This window comes from Neopelma chrysocephalum, unplaced genomic scaffold (assembly GCF_003984885.1).
Source record: "Neopelma chrysocephalum unplaced genomic scaffold, ASM398488v2 Primary Assembly neopelma1_84, whole genome shotgun sequence".
In the NCBI taxonomy this organism is placed as follows: domain Eukaryota; kingdom Metazoa; phylum Chordata; class Aves; order Passeriformes; family Pipridae; genus Neopelma; species Neopelma chrysocephalum.
Genome location: NW_020897746.1, coordinates 10,677,378 through 10,694,243, shown reverse-complemented (window position 1 = coordinate 10,694,243; position 16,866 = coordinate 10,677,378). Strand labels below are relative to the sequence as shown.

General features: G+C 54.8%; 1 protein-coding gene across 1 annotated transcript; it reads right to left on the bottom strand.

Annotated features, from left to right (window-relative positions):
* Window positions 1-14,885: 14,885 nt before the first annotated feature.
* Window positions 14,886-16,643, bottom strand: SOX9 (SRY-box 9). The gene has a single exon (XM_027691417.1). It carries the CDS (start codon window positions 16,512-16,514, stop codon window positions 15,519-15,521), a length of 996 nt encoding a protein of 331 aa, XP_027547218.1. The 5' UTR covers window positions 16,515-16,643; the 3' UTR covers window positions 14,886-15,518.
* Between the last annotated feature and the right edge of the window lie 223 nt (window positions 16,644-16,866).

Here is a 16,866-nt window from a genome sequence, read left to right as displayed (position 1 = left end):
GGCTCTGTCTCTTGTCAAAGGAGAGAGGGCACTGTGTGTTTGCCCTGAGTGGTGCCAGAGACCATGTGGAAGCGATTCCACTCTGCAGCACCCACAGATAACTGGGGCTGGTGGCCCTGCTGGTGGCCCCAGGGGCTCCTCGGTCCCAACCTCGGCGCTGGGCCCTGGGCCGGGACATTCACCCCTCAGAGGGGTTGTCCCGAGTTGGGGCCGTGCTCAGACGTTTCCCTTGCAGCCCTGTGGCCTGTGTTCAAACACCCAAGGCACTGGTGTGTTTACCCTGTCAAACATCTCCGTCCCCAAACACTCCTCCTTACGCAACCGCGCTCTCCGCGCTTCCGCCCGGGGCAGGAGCAGCTCTGCCAAACTGTGACCTCACTGCACCCAGTCCTGGCCATGGGAGAAGCTGAAGCCTGTCCCTGGAGTGGGGCTGGGGCCGTTTAACACTTTCAAAGCTGCTCTCCCTGGGCAGAGGCCCTGTGGGGTGGGAGCTGCCGGGGATGCGCTGCCCTGCTCCGGGGCGAGGGGCTGGAGGTGCAGAGCTTTGCTTTAATCACACCAGCGATTTATTCAGGGCTGTGCCATCAATCCTAATATTTAGTGGGTTGTTTTCTTCCTTAAAAAGTTCCTTTGGCTGTTTCTTCGTGGCTGTGCTGTTGCTGATTGTCCAGCTTTGGGCCAACCTCCAGCACGTGGGGATGGGCAGCCCCTGAGCCAGGTGCCCATCATCTCCAGGCTGAGACACTTTTTTTTTCTGAAGCTCGTTGTGAGGCTTGCATAAGGCTCTTAAAATTAGGGCTGCCTTTCAAGCCAAAGGGCCGGAATAAGGTTTACAAGCCATAAAAGCCTCTTATCAAAGTTGATTTCCTCCAACGCACCTTTCATCTTTTATAGTATTTGCTTTTCAAATCCTTGAACTTAAAAGGATTAAACAGGTTAAAAGAAAAAAAAAAGGAGGGGGAAGAGAAAACAAATAAGAGGGAAGATGGATTGAGTATGGATTATGAGAGGCCCGTATGAAATATGAATTAGGAGAAAGTCTAAACAAAGAGTTGTCATTTTTCTGAGCTGCTGAACGTTAACGTGTGCTGGAGGTTCAGCTTTGGGGAATATGTCATTTCTCTGGGTTATTTTTTCACTTTCCAGAATGACTGGAGCAGGGAGCAGCTGAGCAGGGGGATATGGGGAATTTGTGTTGTTCTGCTCTGTCTCCCACCTTCTCTCTGTCCCGTGGTGCAATGACCACGTGTGATCCACCCCCTGTGAGCTCTTGTCCTGCTGCAAAATCAGCTCCTGGGCAAGAAATGTTGTAGGAAGGAAAACAAAGGTCTGGCCTGCAAAAAGCTCCTAAAATAGCGAGAGCTGTGAAAGGGATCAGTGTGGAGGTCAATCAGTGATCTCTTCTCCTGTCAGGGAACTGGAAAAGCATCCTGGTGGACTGGAGCCCTTTCCAGGACTCTTCCCTGGCCACCAGCTCCCTTGCAGCAAGGTCTGGTGGAGGGGATCTGTGGGAGCAGGGACAGGCAGCAAACCTGGGGTTGTTCTGCCTTGCCTGTCCCTGGAAAGGTGTGACCCGAGTCCTCCCATGGCCTTGTGCTGCTTGATCCTTTTCTGTGTGTTTTCTGTGCCTCTGATCCCTGCTCCGTGCCTTCCCCAGCTGTCAGCAGTGCCCTCATCCCCCTCCCCAGCCCTTTGCTCCCCCAGGGGCTGGTGCTCCAAGATCTCCACCCTGACACTCTGCCTGCTGCCCTCGGCACTGCCACCCCTCGTCCCTGGCTTTGCAGGAGGTTCTTGGCAACCCAACCACCCCAGCCTGGAGGGGAAGCACCCCCTGGCAGCTCCTGGCGTGTCCCCCATCCCGGGGGGAGCACGTGGGACCCTCTGCCCCCTCCAGACGGTTGCAATCAGGGGCCGGTTGTGGGTCAGTGGCTCTGGCTCTGCCCACCTTCTGTGGCAGGATCCGGGGGCAGGCAAAGCAAACACAGCAGGCAGCTCCAGGGGAGCCATCCCTGACCTCTCCAGCCCCGGCATCCGCAGGGCTGAGGGTTTCCTGCAGCTGCTGGACATTCCGGGGGCTGCCTGTGTGTGTGTGGGGAGCAGGGCACGGAGCCCCTGGGGATGGCTCAGCAGAATGCCACCCTCACAGTGGGTCCCCCTTGGGTTTTTTTGGGTGAAGAGAGCCTCCCCTGTGCTGTCCCAGCACCGTGCCCAGTGTGTGCACCCCCCAGGCAGCTCTGCCATCAGCTCAGCCAGTGCTGGGATGGTCACAGTGTCCCCTTGACCAAGATCTCATCATTTTGGGGTGTGTGGGAGCAGGTGAGGGGCACGTGGGTGTTTGTACCACCCCTGGCTCCTTCCCCTATTTTTTTCCCTGTTCCCCTTCAGGGAAGGGTCAGGCAGGGGGAGGTTACGTGACACACACAGCCCTGATGGACTGTGAGTCCCTGAGGTTAATGAGTACCAGATCCTTTAACTGAGGGGCAGGGGGGGCCCTCAGCTGTGTTTTTGGCTGAAATCACTGGGTTTGTGCCTGACACAGCTCTGCAGGGTGGGACAGGGAGGGATGTGGGGTGTTGGCATCCTCCAGGAATTCGGTGGGGAGACATCAGTGGGGGTTCTCCTCCCTCTGGATGACTCTCCTGCTGACTCACCTGCTTCTGCAGAGAAAATTCCCAGAGTGAAAGCAAGGAGCAGAGCTGGGAGGTTAACAGTTAAACTGAGGACACCTCAGAAATATCCCAAATTCCTGCCCTGTGAATCAACCTGCTGCAGTGGGATCCTGGGGCCCAAATTGCTCCCCTGTGAGTCAACCCGCAGCAATGGGATCCTGACTCAGTCCCTGGCTGTGGTCTGAAGGGGTTGGCATTGTGAGGGGAGCTCAGGTGGAGCGACAGGAAGCCTCCTGTGGTGTGCACACCTGATGTTTCCAGCCCTGTCCTTCCCTGAGCAGGAATTAATGTGAGGGGAGGGCAGAGGATGGCACAAATAATACCCAGGAGAGGTTCAAAGCAGCCGCCGTCCGTCCTTCCCCGCAGCCCCCGTTTCCCGCTGCTTCCCTCTGAAATTCCTCCATCAAAAGCCTTCTTGTTACTGTAACAGAAAATGCTGGCAAAGCACCTCAAGGGATATGAAAAGACACTGGGATCTGGGTGCCAAAATCCATGTCAGCTGGTGGAGGAGCAGAGGGGCCGCTGGCTGGGGAGGGAAGCACTCGGAGGGCGCTGGTTTGAGGAGGGATCAGACCTGCCAGGTGTGTTAATCTCTGACCTTCCCAGAGGCATCCCAGGGTTTCAACACGTTTCAATTACCCGCCTGTGCTGCTGCTTCGCCTTTTGGTGGCTCCTGTCCTTGGATGGTGGTCATTGTGAGGTGGATCTGTTTATGAGATCCCAAGGAAGCGGATGGAAACCCCACCTGGGCTGTGCCCCTGCTGCCACAGCGTCCCCCCAGCCCTGCTGCGGGGCTTGCTGGAGGCTTGGCAGTGCTCCAGGACAAATTACTCGTGGCTGCTTTGGGAGTGGTGGTGGAGGCAGGGTTTGGGGTTTGCTTTGTCCTCTTTGGTGGGCCTGGAGGAGCCCCTCTGGCCTTTGCTGCTGGGGATCTCTCAGGGAGGGTGCACTATCCAACCAGACCCACAGAGCCAGAAGAAAACCCCTAAAGATGTTGACTGGGGAGCAGAAAAAGCTTTTTGAGCCTTTTTGGCTGATATGAGCTGGTAGGGAGAGCAGTGAGGGCAGAACCCATCACGTTGCTGGGGTGGAGATGATAACTAAGCCCTCTCATCCCTCGTGGTTGGTGGTAAATGATTCTGTGGCCACCTGGGGTGGCGTTTTTAATTTATTTTCATGACTTAAAAGTATTCTACAGAAGAAATTCCTCCCTGTGAGGGTGGGGAGGCCCTGGCACAGGTTGCCCAGAAAAGCTGTGGCTGCCCCTGGATCCCTGGAAGTGTCCAAGGCCAGGTTGGATGGGGGTTGGAGCGACCTGGGCTGGTGGAAGGTGTCCCTGCCCATGGCAGGGGGTGGCACTGGATGAGCTTTAAGGTCCCTTCCAACCCAAAGCCCTCCCTGATTGTATTACACAGAAAGGATGGAGGGATGGAGGGATGGATGGATGGATGGGTGGGTGGGTGGGTGCAGGAGCCCTGGGAGCCCCGGGGCCCTTTCCTGGAGCAGTGATGGGGCTGTGAAGGGAGCCCAGCACCCATTAATTAATTAAAATCTCAGACCCGTGCGCGGGCGGGTTTGCCTTGGCTAAAACCAGTGTGAGAAACTTCCTCGCAGCGTTTCTGCGTCGTCCGGGCTGAAGTGTTGTCATCCGAGGCCGCTTTGCATGACAATGCCCCGGGCTCTAATTATGCACAAGGATGCTAATGGGCACCGAGCGGGGCTGGATCTCCATGGGAAAACTATCTGTTTGCGAGGGGCGGGGGGCAGCAAAGAGAAAGAAAATCCACCCAAACAAAATAAACCATGACAGTTCGGGGAGGGAGGAGGAAAGGGGGCGAGGAAAGGGGGCGGGAGGCGGCGCAGGGGTTGAGGAAGGCAAGTCTGAAGCTAATAAGGCTCGGGTTTGGCTTTTATCGGGGTCCTTTCTCAGCGGTGGGATGTGTCTGTGTCGGGCCCTGGGGGCTCTGGCTGCCTGCAGGGGTGAGGTGACCCAGATGGCTCCCGCAGTGCTGGGATCTGCAGGAAAACTGGGCAAAATTGAGGGGTTTTTGTGCGGTGCAGTGTGGGGAAACTGAGGCACGGGGGAGCTCAGCTGGCCTGGGGGCCAAGGTGTGCAGGGGAAGGCCTGGGGGATCCAGTCTGCCTTCTCCTGTGTTCCCAGTGCTCTCCAGCACCCTGTTATCCTCCTGGTTTAATTCCTCCAGCTTTGCTACAGGGAGCAATTGCTGTTCTACTGCTGTAGAAAAGGCAGCTGGAAATGAAAGGTTTTGCCCACAGTTGCATTCCAAGGCTGCTCTTCCCAAGGGTTTTGGGACTCTTTTCCAGATGCCCTGTTGGCTTTTCCTTCCTGTGTTTGCTAAGGGCATTTTGCAGAGGTTGGGGTAAGGGAGGAAGGCAGCAACCCTCCACTGTGTCCTCCCGAGTCTCCTGGGAATCATTTTCCCTATTTCTCTCCTACTTTGAGAAGGTTAAAGTGACTCTGGAATGGGGAGAGTTTGAAAATGGCTGGATGGAGCTGTCCCAGGTTTCCAGGAGCATAAAATGACAGAGATGTTAAATATCCACCCGAGGGGGGTGAGCGGGACCCAGAACCCCCCGTTACCAGGGTCTGTCACAGGCTGGGCCTCGAGGCCTCGGGTTTGGCATCTCCAGAAGAGCAGATAAAATTCCTGGCGCTCTCTGAAGAGCTGTGGAAGGTGCCTGATGCACCTGACACCTGCACTGGGTTGTGAGAAATGCATGACAGGCCCGGGGATGGAGCCTGCCCGGGGTGCAGGGCTGTTATTAACCCTCATTGAAAGGCTCCCACACTTAATGAAAGCAAAGAGCAGTAAAGAGCCAGGTGCAGGGGTCTAAGGAGCTTAAAGCTCTCCCTCTCTGCTGGTGCTGATGGAGTCATCTGGCTTTAATGACACTGCTTTACCCACTCCGCTGGTGTTTGGGATGGGGGATGGATTTTGATGTCCAGCTCACAGGCATCATGTCTGGGTTGTTCCTTGCCAACCTCCCTGTGCACCATGAGAGTCCTGGGTGAGGACAGTCCCCACCCAGCCACCACCAGCTGCTGCCACCAGAGCAAACACAACTGGAAATGTCTCGGCTGCTCCTTCCTTGCTCAGAGCCCTGAGCGTGGCAGGGCTGGACCATGCCTAGTCTGTCAGGGTAGGACTTCTTTAGGAGCAGCTGAGGGAGCTGGGGGGGCTCAACCTGGAGAAAAGGAGGCTCAGGGGGGACCTTCTCACTCAGGGGGGAGCCAGGGTGGGGTCGGGCTCTTCTCCCAAGTAATGACAAGACCAGAGGAAATGACCACGAGCTGTGCCAGGGGAGGGTCAGGTTGGACATTAGGAGGAATTTCTTCACTGAAAGGGTGGTCAGGCATTGGCAGGGGCTGCCCAGGGAGGTGCTGGAGTCCCCATCCCTGGAGTTGTCCGTGGCACTCAGTTCTCTGGGCTGGGTGACAAGGTGGGGATCGGGCACAGGTTGGACTCGATGATCTTGAAGGTCTTTTCCAGCCAAAATGATTCTGCAGCTCTCCAGGCCAAAGGGCTCATTGAGCTGATGGCCAAGGCAAGCTGGGAACCAGAACAAGTGCTGGACCTGGGGGTCTTTTCCCTGCTTGGATACCCAGGTATCCCACCCTGTTTCAGACACACGGGGTTTGATTTCCTTGCCCTTCAGTGTGTTCTCCGAACACTGTCCCCACTTGCTTCCATGAAACATCTCATCAGGGGAAGGGCTGGAGTGGTGGGATTGCCCAGGTGCTGGGTCAGGGAGCTCCCATGGGGGTGATGTGTCTCTGCCCACCATTAGGATCTCTCCACCAGTAGGATCTGTGGGGTTGGCAGTGACTCTTGTGTCCTCGAGCGTTCCTTGGGATGCTGGGCTGAGAGGAGCCACCTGCTCCCCTGAAATCACCCTCCTGCTACCTCAGGACCCCTGCACGATCCTTCCCCCTGAACTGAGCGTGTGCCAGCCCGATGCTAATGAGCTTAATTGCTGCCCCTCGTCTTCCATGGCACCACCGAGTGCAGAATCTGAGCCTGGTTTGCTCCAAATCGTTCATACTCGAGGGAGGGAGACGAGGACAAAAATCTGAGCCTTGTTTGCTTCAAATCCTTGTGGTTTGGGGGCGGGAGAGGAGGAGCTAAACATCCAGGGTGGAAAAAACAATCATCTGCGAAGGGAAAACTCCGGGTTTTTCCCTGAGAAAAGGGGGACGGACCGAGTGAGGGACCCGATGACAGCCCGAGCTGCAAAGCACCCTGGCCCCACAGTGCGGAGAGATGCCTTATTGTTTGATCTGGCTGTGAGACAGATTAGCAGCCCCAGGTGGAAAGTCATAATCTGCATTTAAATGGGCCGGTTATAAAAGGTGGGGAGCGCAGGAGCCCGCAGCATTGAGCTGTGTCTTTAGCACTCCGTAATCTCTCTTTATTTTCTCCGCAGCCTGACCTGGGGGCACAGTTTCTAATTACCAGGTCACCCTGCTAATATTGTCATTTCCAGCCAGTGGGTGTGAAACCATGGCAACGCCACATTTGCTTCCAAGTTTCTAGAGGAATAAAATTTGCCTTTTAATCACAGAAAATGACTGGGTGTCTCCCCCCCCCCCCAAACTTACTCCTCGCTGACGCAATTCATTATGGGGGCTTTTAAAAGATATTTCAGCTGGGACCTTTCTGAAGCTTCCCCTCGTGGCTGTGGCCAAGGATGAGGGATTGAAGTCTTGCTCTGTGGGGTTGTGGGATCCAAGTAGGCTGGTTTGGATGCCAAAACTTCCTTAAATGCTCATGCAGTTCATACAATCACAGAATGGTTTGTGTGGGCAGAGACCTTAAAACCCTTCTTGTTTCACCCCCTGCCATGGGCAGGGACACTTTCCACTAGCCCAGGTTGCTCCAAGCCCCGTCCAACCTGGCCTTGGACACTTCCAGGGATGGGGCAGCCACAGCTTCTCTGGGCATCCTGTTCCAGGGCCTCAAAGTAAAACTCCATAATTTCTTTTTATTATATTTTTTTGTCTTTAAAAACTTGTGACTGAGTTGGTAAAAGAGGGAGAAGTGAGTCTTGGACATCCTGATTTGCAGGGATGGAGCCCCTCATCACACTGCAGGGATCTCCATGTGTTCCTGGTTAGTCTGGCTCAGGTGGGAGGTGACCAATGGTGGCTCCAACTCATGGAATTCACCTTCCAGCTTGGAAAAAGCCCACGGAGAATCAGGATGCAACAGGGCTGGTGTGGGGGATCCATCCAACGCTCCGTGGCACGATGGCATTGGGTTCTCATCCCTCGTGTGTCTCTGGTGGTTTGGGGCTTCAAAATCCACATCTCCCTCTCCCTCACCTGCACTGCAGCTGCTAAACCAAAGGTGTGTTCAGCCCGGGGTTTGTCTTCTTGGAAAAGTTGATAAAAACTTGATTGGCAGGAGCTCAAAGAGCTCCAAAACTCGGTGGGGGGGGGCTGGTTTCCAGCTTCCAAGGGCTGGACTGGCAGTCCTGTGGGATGCCTGGTTAAAGTCTGCCCCAGTGCTGGGAGAAATTCAGGTCATTTCTGGGCTGAAACTCTGCCCCTCAGGCCTTCCTCCTGGCTCTGCTCGATGCTTTTACTGGGATTCTGAAGCAGTTTCTGACTCTCAAAGTCAGACGTGAACTGGAATCACATTTTAAGGTGATTTTCCAGCTGACAGGAGTAGGTTAATTGTAAACTGTCTACTGAAGCTTTAAAACTCCTGTCCAGCCTTATTATTAGCAGTTTAAAATTTATGGAGCGAGACTTTGCTTGGTGATAGTTGGTTTCTGCCCAGACGACGTGTGCAATTAATCCCCACGCTGGGAGAAGGAAAATCAAATATGAAGGTTTTTTTTTCCCCCTCCTTTTCGCTCTGACACATCTCGGGCTGTGGAAGGGACCTGGGAGGGATGTGGGGGAGAAAAACTGTCCCACCTGAACCGGGGGACCACATGTGAGTTGTGCCCTGAGCCCTGAGGGTTAAATCCTATTCAGTTGTGAGAAACTTTGTGCTGGAGGAAACTCCAGGCTGGAGACTCAAGCAGTCCCCTGAGACTGGGAAATTTGATGTGGATCTGGAATTTGTGGAGTGCAGAACCACATGGGATTTTTAAGAAGGATGATGGAGGTGATACCAGAGCAGGGGTTGGATCTTACCAGTCCCCTGAGCCCGGGAGATTTGAAGTGGATCTGGAATTTGTGGAGTGCAGAACCCCATGGGATTTTTAAGAAGGTTGATGGAGGTGATGTCAGAGCAGGGGGTCCCCTGAGCCTGGGAGATTTGAAGTGGATCTGGAATTTGTGGAGTGAAGAACCTCATGGGATTTTTAAGAAGGATGATGGAGGTGTTGCCAGAGCAGAGGTTGGATCCGATCAGTCTCCTGAGCCTGGGAAGTTTGAAGTGGATCTGGAATCTGTGTAGTGCAGAGCCCCATGGGGTTTTTAAGAAGGGTGATGGTGGTGTTGCCAGAGCAGGGGTGGGATCTGACCTGCTGCAGGGCAGGGAATGGGGCTGGGTTGCCACCACCCTGGTTGCTTCTTGTACCTCTGCAGCTCTGACTCTCTGTGGGTGTTTTCCACACGGGATGGCCACACGTTGTTCAGCCTGTGGGTTTCCTCGAGCAGGAGGGATGGCCTTGTTGAAAATGCACTTATTTCCAGGTGGAATAGCTGCATGTGCCTGGCTGGGGCAGCCCCTGGGCCCGGCTGTGCCTCCCTCCTGTTGTTGCGTCGCTCTGCTCTCGTGAGCAGCACAGACCCGGCTCCCAGACCTTCTCCCTGCGAAATGTTTCAGCCAACTGCAAGCTGAGAGCAGCTCCCAGGCAGGTCATTAATTAGAAACGTGAATTTGGAGGCTTGTTTCCCTTCCCTTCGCGGAGCCGCTGTTATTTCTTATTTCAAACGGGTTTTTATTGAGCCTTTTTATAAACGTGACTTTGTTTTAAGGAACGAGTGACTCCCCTCCCCACCCCTGCTCTGCAAACAACCCGTCTCAAAGCTCAGGCCGCTGGCCACTGATGGTCCCAGGCTGTGTGTGCATGTGTGAGCACACACGGGAGCACACACACACACAGGGAATGAAAGTGGAATTTCACAGCCGCAGGGTTGGCTGAGCAGCTCTGATCCAGCTCCCCGTGCATGGGCCGGGCTCCTGGTGACTTCAATAGAGCCTGGCCTGGTTTATGAGCCTTGGGAGCGCAGCCTGGGCAGGGGCTGCTCCTATAAAGGCTATTGCCTGATTAGTAGTTGCATTACAATGGCACTTCAGGCCCCCGTTGTGGCTCGGCGCCCCATTAGAGCAGCCCCTGTGCAAACAGGGAGGAAAGAGGTGGGCTCCAACCCAAGGAGGGAACAGCCGAGGTCTTTACAGCCCCCAGGGCACCCCAGGATCGATTATTTCTGTTCCAGTAGCACTCAGGGCATGTCTGTGCCCACATGGATGTGGGTGGCTGTGATGCCTGGGGCCCATTCCTGGGAATTTTGGGATCTGTGGATGGTGGGTGACACCGGGCTTGTAGCTTGACCTGGGAGTGGCCACGTGGTGATGATCCACTCCTGCTCCAGAGGGGTTAATGCTGCAGTGGAGGGGGTTTTGCCTTCCCCTAAGGAGGGCAGATGGCTGGGGGAGCAGGAGGGATCTGTGGGAACCTCTTCCTCCCCTCCCTCCCTTGTCACCGTGATCTGGGTGCAGTGGGTGCCCAGCACCCCTTGCTCTGGTCACATCCAGCCCTGCTGGGGGTGGCAGAGGGACAGCAGTGGCTCTGTGTCCTGCAGTTTTTGTGCATCCCTGGCACCTGCTTCCCAAGAGAGGGTCTGCTCCCATTCCATCTGCACCCACATCCTCAGCCAGCCAGAAAGGCAGGAGGTTGTGCTAGAGATGCTTAAGGTGTTTCTTTTTGGGTTTTTTTTGTGTCCTCCCTGATTCCTTGGACCCGTTTGCGCCCTGTGTCTCTAAGTTCTCTTTCCCCACCTTTTCCATCTTTACAGCATCAAATCCAAGCATCTTAGCCGAATTTTTCTGGTGTCAGCAGAGAAAGGGGGCTCGTGTTTGCCCTCCCTTCCTGACCCCTCTCCTGGGAGGCAGCAGTTCCCTGCTGGGAGCTGAGTGTGGTCCTGAGGGAGGCAAACACCAGACGCAGGGGGGAAACTCGCTGCTTTCACTTTTACCTACAAATCTCCATCTCGCTGAACCACTCGATTCCTGGAACTGGGCCCTGAAAAGGGCAAAGAGAAACCCCAGCAACACCTTGGCCGTGCCGATCCGCGGCTGGTCCGTCTCCCAAACGCCGCAGCTGGGCAGGAGCCGCGGCCGATCCCGGGATCCCGGCACGGCACAGCTGGCTGCGAGCTGCTTGCCTCCCCTCTCGGAGAAAGCCCTGGCTTTCAGGCGATGTCAACACCAACAGCTGGCTGGGGAAACGCAAACTGCGGCTCGGTTTGGGAGCAGCTGCCGCCGCTGCGGGCGGCCGGACCGGCACACCGGGGCACCACCGGGGCATCACCGGGGGAGCCGGGGCTGTGCCCTGGGGCTGCTTTCAAACTGTCTCCCCGTTTTCTTTTTTTTTTAATTATTTTAAATAGCTTATTTTTCTCTCAAATAGCTTATTTTTCCTCTGCGCCGACTCAAAAACCGAACCCCTCACTAAGGCAAAGCGCGGCGGCGCAGGAGGACGAGCAGCCCGGCGCGGGGCTCAGCCGCTCCCTGCTCACCTCTCCCCACCCCTGAGGCTCTTTGCAGGTTCCTGGGGGGCTCCCCCTGTGCCCCCCACCCCGCCGGGCAGCTTTGCGACCGCCCCGGTGCGCATCTGTCCCCGCGCCCGCCCTTATCTGCCGCGGCTCAAACCTGCCCTGCAGCATTGTGCGAGTTCCCTTCGGTTCATTTATTATTTCTCTCCCCACCCCTCCTGCTCTGCTTTCTAGCACGCGGCGCCCTGAAGCTGCGCGGCTTTTCCAGCGTTTTTCTCCCTCTGCGTGTCCCTTTATCCACTCCCCACCCCGTGCAGGGCGCAGCCCCCCGGAGCGGTGGGTGGGCAGGGAGTTTGGAGCTGCGCAGGGACCCGCGTCCAGCTTTGGCTTTCCCGAGTGGAGGCCAAGAGCATTAAAGCCCACACCATGAGTAAACAGTGCAGAAATTACAGGTCCAGGGCTGGGTCATGAGCTTTGCTCTTTTGGTTTCTTGCGAGGAAGATATCCCCGGGATGCTTCCGGCGGGAAGGTGGAGCTCATGGAATGGGAGAGAGAGAGGGGGGAGCCAAGCAGGGCTGTGTCGGGACAGCAAAGCCACCGCACCCCCCGGGAGCAGCTGGGGCTGTGCTGTGCTGCCTGCTCAGGGTCTGGCAGGGATCCCAGCTGGATCCCACGCAGACATCCCTGCTGGACCTGCCCCGCTCCCACCCTCCGGCTCTCGCTGCACCCAGGGCAAACAGGGGGAGGGATGTGAAGGGTCCCTGCTGACCCAGACTCCTGGAGAGGCAGGCGATGGCTATCGTAATTTTGGGATGTTTTCCAGCGTGTTGCCGGGTAACGGCCCATCCCACCCACGCGAGCATCGGAAAGGCACCGTCTGGTTTCTGGGATTGTTTCGGCAGTGCCGCGCTGGCCGCGGCTCTCCCCGAGGCTCCCGGCTGCTTCCTCGACACAACTCCGGGAGCTGTGTTTGTTCTTTTATCCAAAGAAGCGGCAAAGCCAAAACTCGCAGCGGGCAAAGTCCGAATGGGGGGGGGGGCAGGGGAAACCCGCCGTGTGCTGCGGGGAAACGTCCGGGAACGGAGCGTTCCCAGCCCGCGGTGGCCCCGATGGCACAGGTGGAGTGCCACTGACCCCAGCTAACGCTCGGGGTAAACGAATCCCTGGCAGGGAACCGGCTGAAGTGTGAAAACATCTCACCCCGCTGGGGAGGCTCGGTGTGGTGGGGCCGCAGCGAGCCGTGTCCCAGGCTCCGGATCAGGGCTCACTGCTGGGATCGGGATGGCTTTTCAGCCAGGGAAAGAGTCCAGAGAGGATAAACTGCTGGCAAAGTGGTGTTTGCTCGGTCTGGGGTGCTGAGGCTGTGTGCTGTGCCTCGAGGTGCCACCCCAGTCTGGCTCTGGGGCTGCCCTGTGCCAGCTGCTGCTCCCCGTGGAGTCTGGGACAGGCTGGGACATTTCTGCAGGAGTTTTCACGTGTGAAAACTGTGGCCTTGGAGGGACAGTCGGGGAGGGGACCTGCAGGGACTGGTGTCACCAGTGAGCTCTGCAGTGACAGCAGCAGTGGGGTGAGGTGGCAAAGCCATGGGCTGGGGCCTGCCTGGAGCACCCTGAGCTGCCCAGTGTGGGGGGGTAGAGACGTTGCAGGATTGGATTAGTGATTTATTTGGGATGGATTTGATAGCAAAAGCAATGTCTGGCTGAGCTGGGGGGTCTTTTCTTCCTGGAGTGTCTGTGCTGTGTCTCTGGAGGACCGTGGCCCAGGGATGAGCAGTGACAGTGATCCTCGAGGATGGTGCACGTCCTGCTTGGCTCTTCAGGAGATTTTGGCTTTTTGATCAGTCTGGGCTGATGGGGTTGTGTTTGGCAGGATTGGAGGATTGCAGCAGTTTTGTAAGAATGACCTGAAAGCCTTTCCCCCCATCTGGTGCTCAGCATCCCCCCCAGCCAGGCAGCTCAGAGCAGACAGGGAGAGGGATCAGAGCCAGTGGGGCTCGGGGACAGCTGGAGCCCCTGAACTGTCCACTGTGGTTTTATTCATCTCCAGCTCCCGTTTATTCCCTGGCTCTGGTTTCCCCGGGATGCTGCACTCAGGGCCTGCCCCAATAAAAGAGGGGGGACACCTCAAACCCCATCAATGAACCCAAAACCATCCTGGGGCTCCAGCTTGGTCCCAGTGCTCCTTGGAGGCTGATAATGAATCAGACACCTGGGGCATGGTTTAATTTTTAATACAATGTATATTTATTGCAAACAATAATATACAAAAAAAAAAAAAGGTAAGTTTCACAGAGAGAAGGATCTTGCAAACAAACCAAACCAAACTTACCTAAAGACAAAATATGATTTAAATGACAGGTCTTTTAAGTTACAGAAATACTTTAAAAAGATCTGCTTTTATACAGAAATAGAAAGATGCCATATTATAAGAGTGCTTTAAGATTTTTTTTTCTTCTACTGAATCCCTAAAAAAAAAAAAAATTGTTAACAAATATATCATTTTTTTTAAATAAAAAAAGTTTGCTGTCTTTTTTAAAAAGCAATCCTTAACTGTTCAGCCACAGCTTCACCAAAGTCAGTGTCCCCCCAGCTCTGAAGGCAGTTTTGGGGGGGGTGGAAGGCTCGTCCTCGCACGAGCTCTTGTGTCCCAGAGAGCTGAGGCAGAAAACAAGGCAAATGATTCAGTGATACGCTACATTTGCAATCTTTAGTTTGTACAAATCTTATTTTTTTTTTTCCAGTTCATCCTTAAGACAAAAAAAAAAAAAAAAAAAAAAAAAAAAAAAGGAAGAGCACAAGTTTGTACAAACCCAGGACACAGATTCCAAAAAGAATAATAATAATAATAATAACGACGACAAAAAAAAAAGAATTAAAGAGATAAATAAAGGACTGGTTACAGTTCAAGACCATAATTTAACAGGCACGGTTACCTTCCAAATAATGCTCTGACTAATGCAATCGCTTTTGAAAGGACTTAAAATAGAGGGGAGATCAAAAAACAAAACGAGGAAAATTGTGATTAAAAACTGCTCTTCTCCCAAAATAAATAATTTAAAGTATCTGTGATGTCCTGCAAGCAGAGAGGAGCCCCTGGACAGGCTGGGGTGGCTGGGAGTGCCCGGAGGGGGTCGAGCTCAGCCCCCCCAGCCCAGGGCCAGGCAGAGCTGGGGCCCAAGTGATTCTCCCAGGGCTGCTTTAAGGCTTTTCCCCAGCGCCTTGGGCTGGGGCCGAGTTGATTTTCAGGTTTTTTTTAAATCTTTTTGTTTGTTTGTTTTTCTCTCTTTAAGGCTCAAGGTTATTTAAAAAATAAAGTGAGAAACTCTCTTCTCCTGGCTGGTTTTGCTACGAGTTAGAAAAATAAAGCCTCTCCCATGCTGGTCCCTGCACAGTCTGAGCGCTGCCCAGCGCTGCTGCCCACGTACAGAGCTTGGTTCCCAGGTCAAAGCACGCTGGTTTTAGTTTTATTTTTAGAGACCAAAAAAAAAAAAAGACACTTATCTATACAAAAATACCTCTGACTGCAAGAAAGCCTAGCGCTGCTCCACTAAGTGTCGTTTTTTTTTTATTATTTTTTAAGCCGTTGGAAAAATAAGAGCGTTTTAAAAAAAAAATCTCTAAAAAATACGTAAAAATCCCCTCGAATTGGTAACGAATCATACACAGTACATACTAAAAATATTTAAAATAGAGAATATTCCTCACAGAGGACTCTGAGTTTTCTCTTTTTTTTACCCCCCTTTTTTTTTCTTTTTTGTTTTTTTTCCTTTAATTACTGCTAAAAAAAAAAAATCATTACAAAAGTCCAGAGAACAAGACAGCTGGGCGGGTTGGGTAGGAATCTCCTCTCCATGCTGGAAGCAGAGTTCAAGTCCAGTCCTTGGCAAGTGTGTACTGAGTTTTGCTGGCTCTCAAGCGGGTCCTGGAGGATGCTGTAGTGCAGAAGGCTCGAGGCGCTCTCTCCTCCCCGCCAGCTTTCGCTTGAGAGTCTCTTTTTAATTATTATTTCAAATTCAAAGAAGGAGAAAAAAAAAGTCTGAAGGAAGCTCTTCTTGCTGCTTTCGCGCTTTTCTGATTTTTTTTTTGTTTGTTTGTTTCGTTTGTTGTTTATTTTTTTAAATTTCTTTTTCTTCTCTTCTGCTTTTCCCCGCGGCTTCAGGGCCTGGTGAGCTGCGTGTAGACGGGCTGTTCCCAGTGCTGCGGGCTGTGGGTCTGGGGGATGGAGGGGACCCCCGAAGTGTCTGCAATGGGGGTGTACATGGGGCGCTGCGTGGGGTTCATGTAGGTGAAGGTGGAGTAGAGGCCGCTGCCCTGCCCCGCGGCGTGGCTGTAGTAGGAGCCGGAGGAGTTCTGGTGCTCGGCGTAGTCGTACTGGGAGCGGGTGATGGTGGGGTAGGACGAGCTGTAGTGCTGCAGGTTGAAGGAGCCGTAGTTGATCTGCTGCGGGGAGTGCTGCTGCTGCTCGCTGTAGTGGCTGGGGCTCAGCTGCTCCGTCTTGATGTGCGTCCTCTGCTGCTGCTGCTGTGCCGGGCCCTGCTCCCCGCTCAGCGCCGGCAGCCCCGCGTGCTGCGCCGGGGGCTGCGGCTGCGCCGGGGGCTGCGCCGGGGGCTGCTTGGACATCCACACGTGGCCGGCGCCGCCCGGGGAGCCCGACGTGCTGCTGATGCCGTAGCTGCCCGTGTAGGTGACCTGGCCGGGCTGGCCGTGCGCGGCCGGAGCCCCCGGGTGCCCGTTGGGAGGCAGGTACTGGTCGAACTCGTTGACGTCGAAGGTCTCGATGTTGGAGATGACGTCGCTGCTCAGCTCCCCGATGTCCACGTCTCGGAAGTCGATGTGGGGGGGCTGCCGGCCGCCCTCTTGCAAGGGGCGGCCCTCCCGCTTCAGGTCCTGCTTGCCGGGCTGAGCGTCCGTCTTGGGGGTGGTGGGGGGCGTGGGGGGGCCCTGCGACTGCCCTGTGGGAGGAAGGAAGGGGGACAGGGGTGAGGGGGGTGTCGCTGTGATGACTCGGTTAATGGTTAACCCACCCCCGGGGGGCAGGGGAACGGGGGCTGAGGTTGTGTGGGGTGACACTTCCAGGTGTGAGGGGCACAGACCTGAGCCCTGTCGGCACCAACCTACTGCGCTGGGTGAAATAACTGAGCCCTCAGACATGAGCTGTAACGTGGGCCAAGTTTTTAGGGTGCTTTTTATTTATTTATTTATTTATTTTAAAGCGTAACTTTAAGTTTCTCACGTGCACGGGGTGAGGGGGGTTGTGGAAGTGGCTGCAGTGGCACGTGCCCGTGCCACGGGCAAAGCTCGTGGGCAGCTCTGCCCCCTCTCCTGATGTGGCTGCCCCCCCTTGTCACTGCATTTCTGGGTCTCCTTTTCCCTCCCTTGCCCAATCCCAGCCGGTTCGGGCTGCAACTTTTGATTGGGCTGCAACTTTTGATTGGGCTGCAACTTTTGATTGGGCTGCAACTTTTGACTGGGCTGCAACTTTTGACTGGGCTGCAACTTTTGA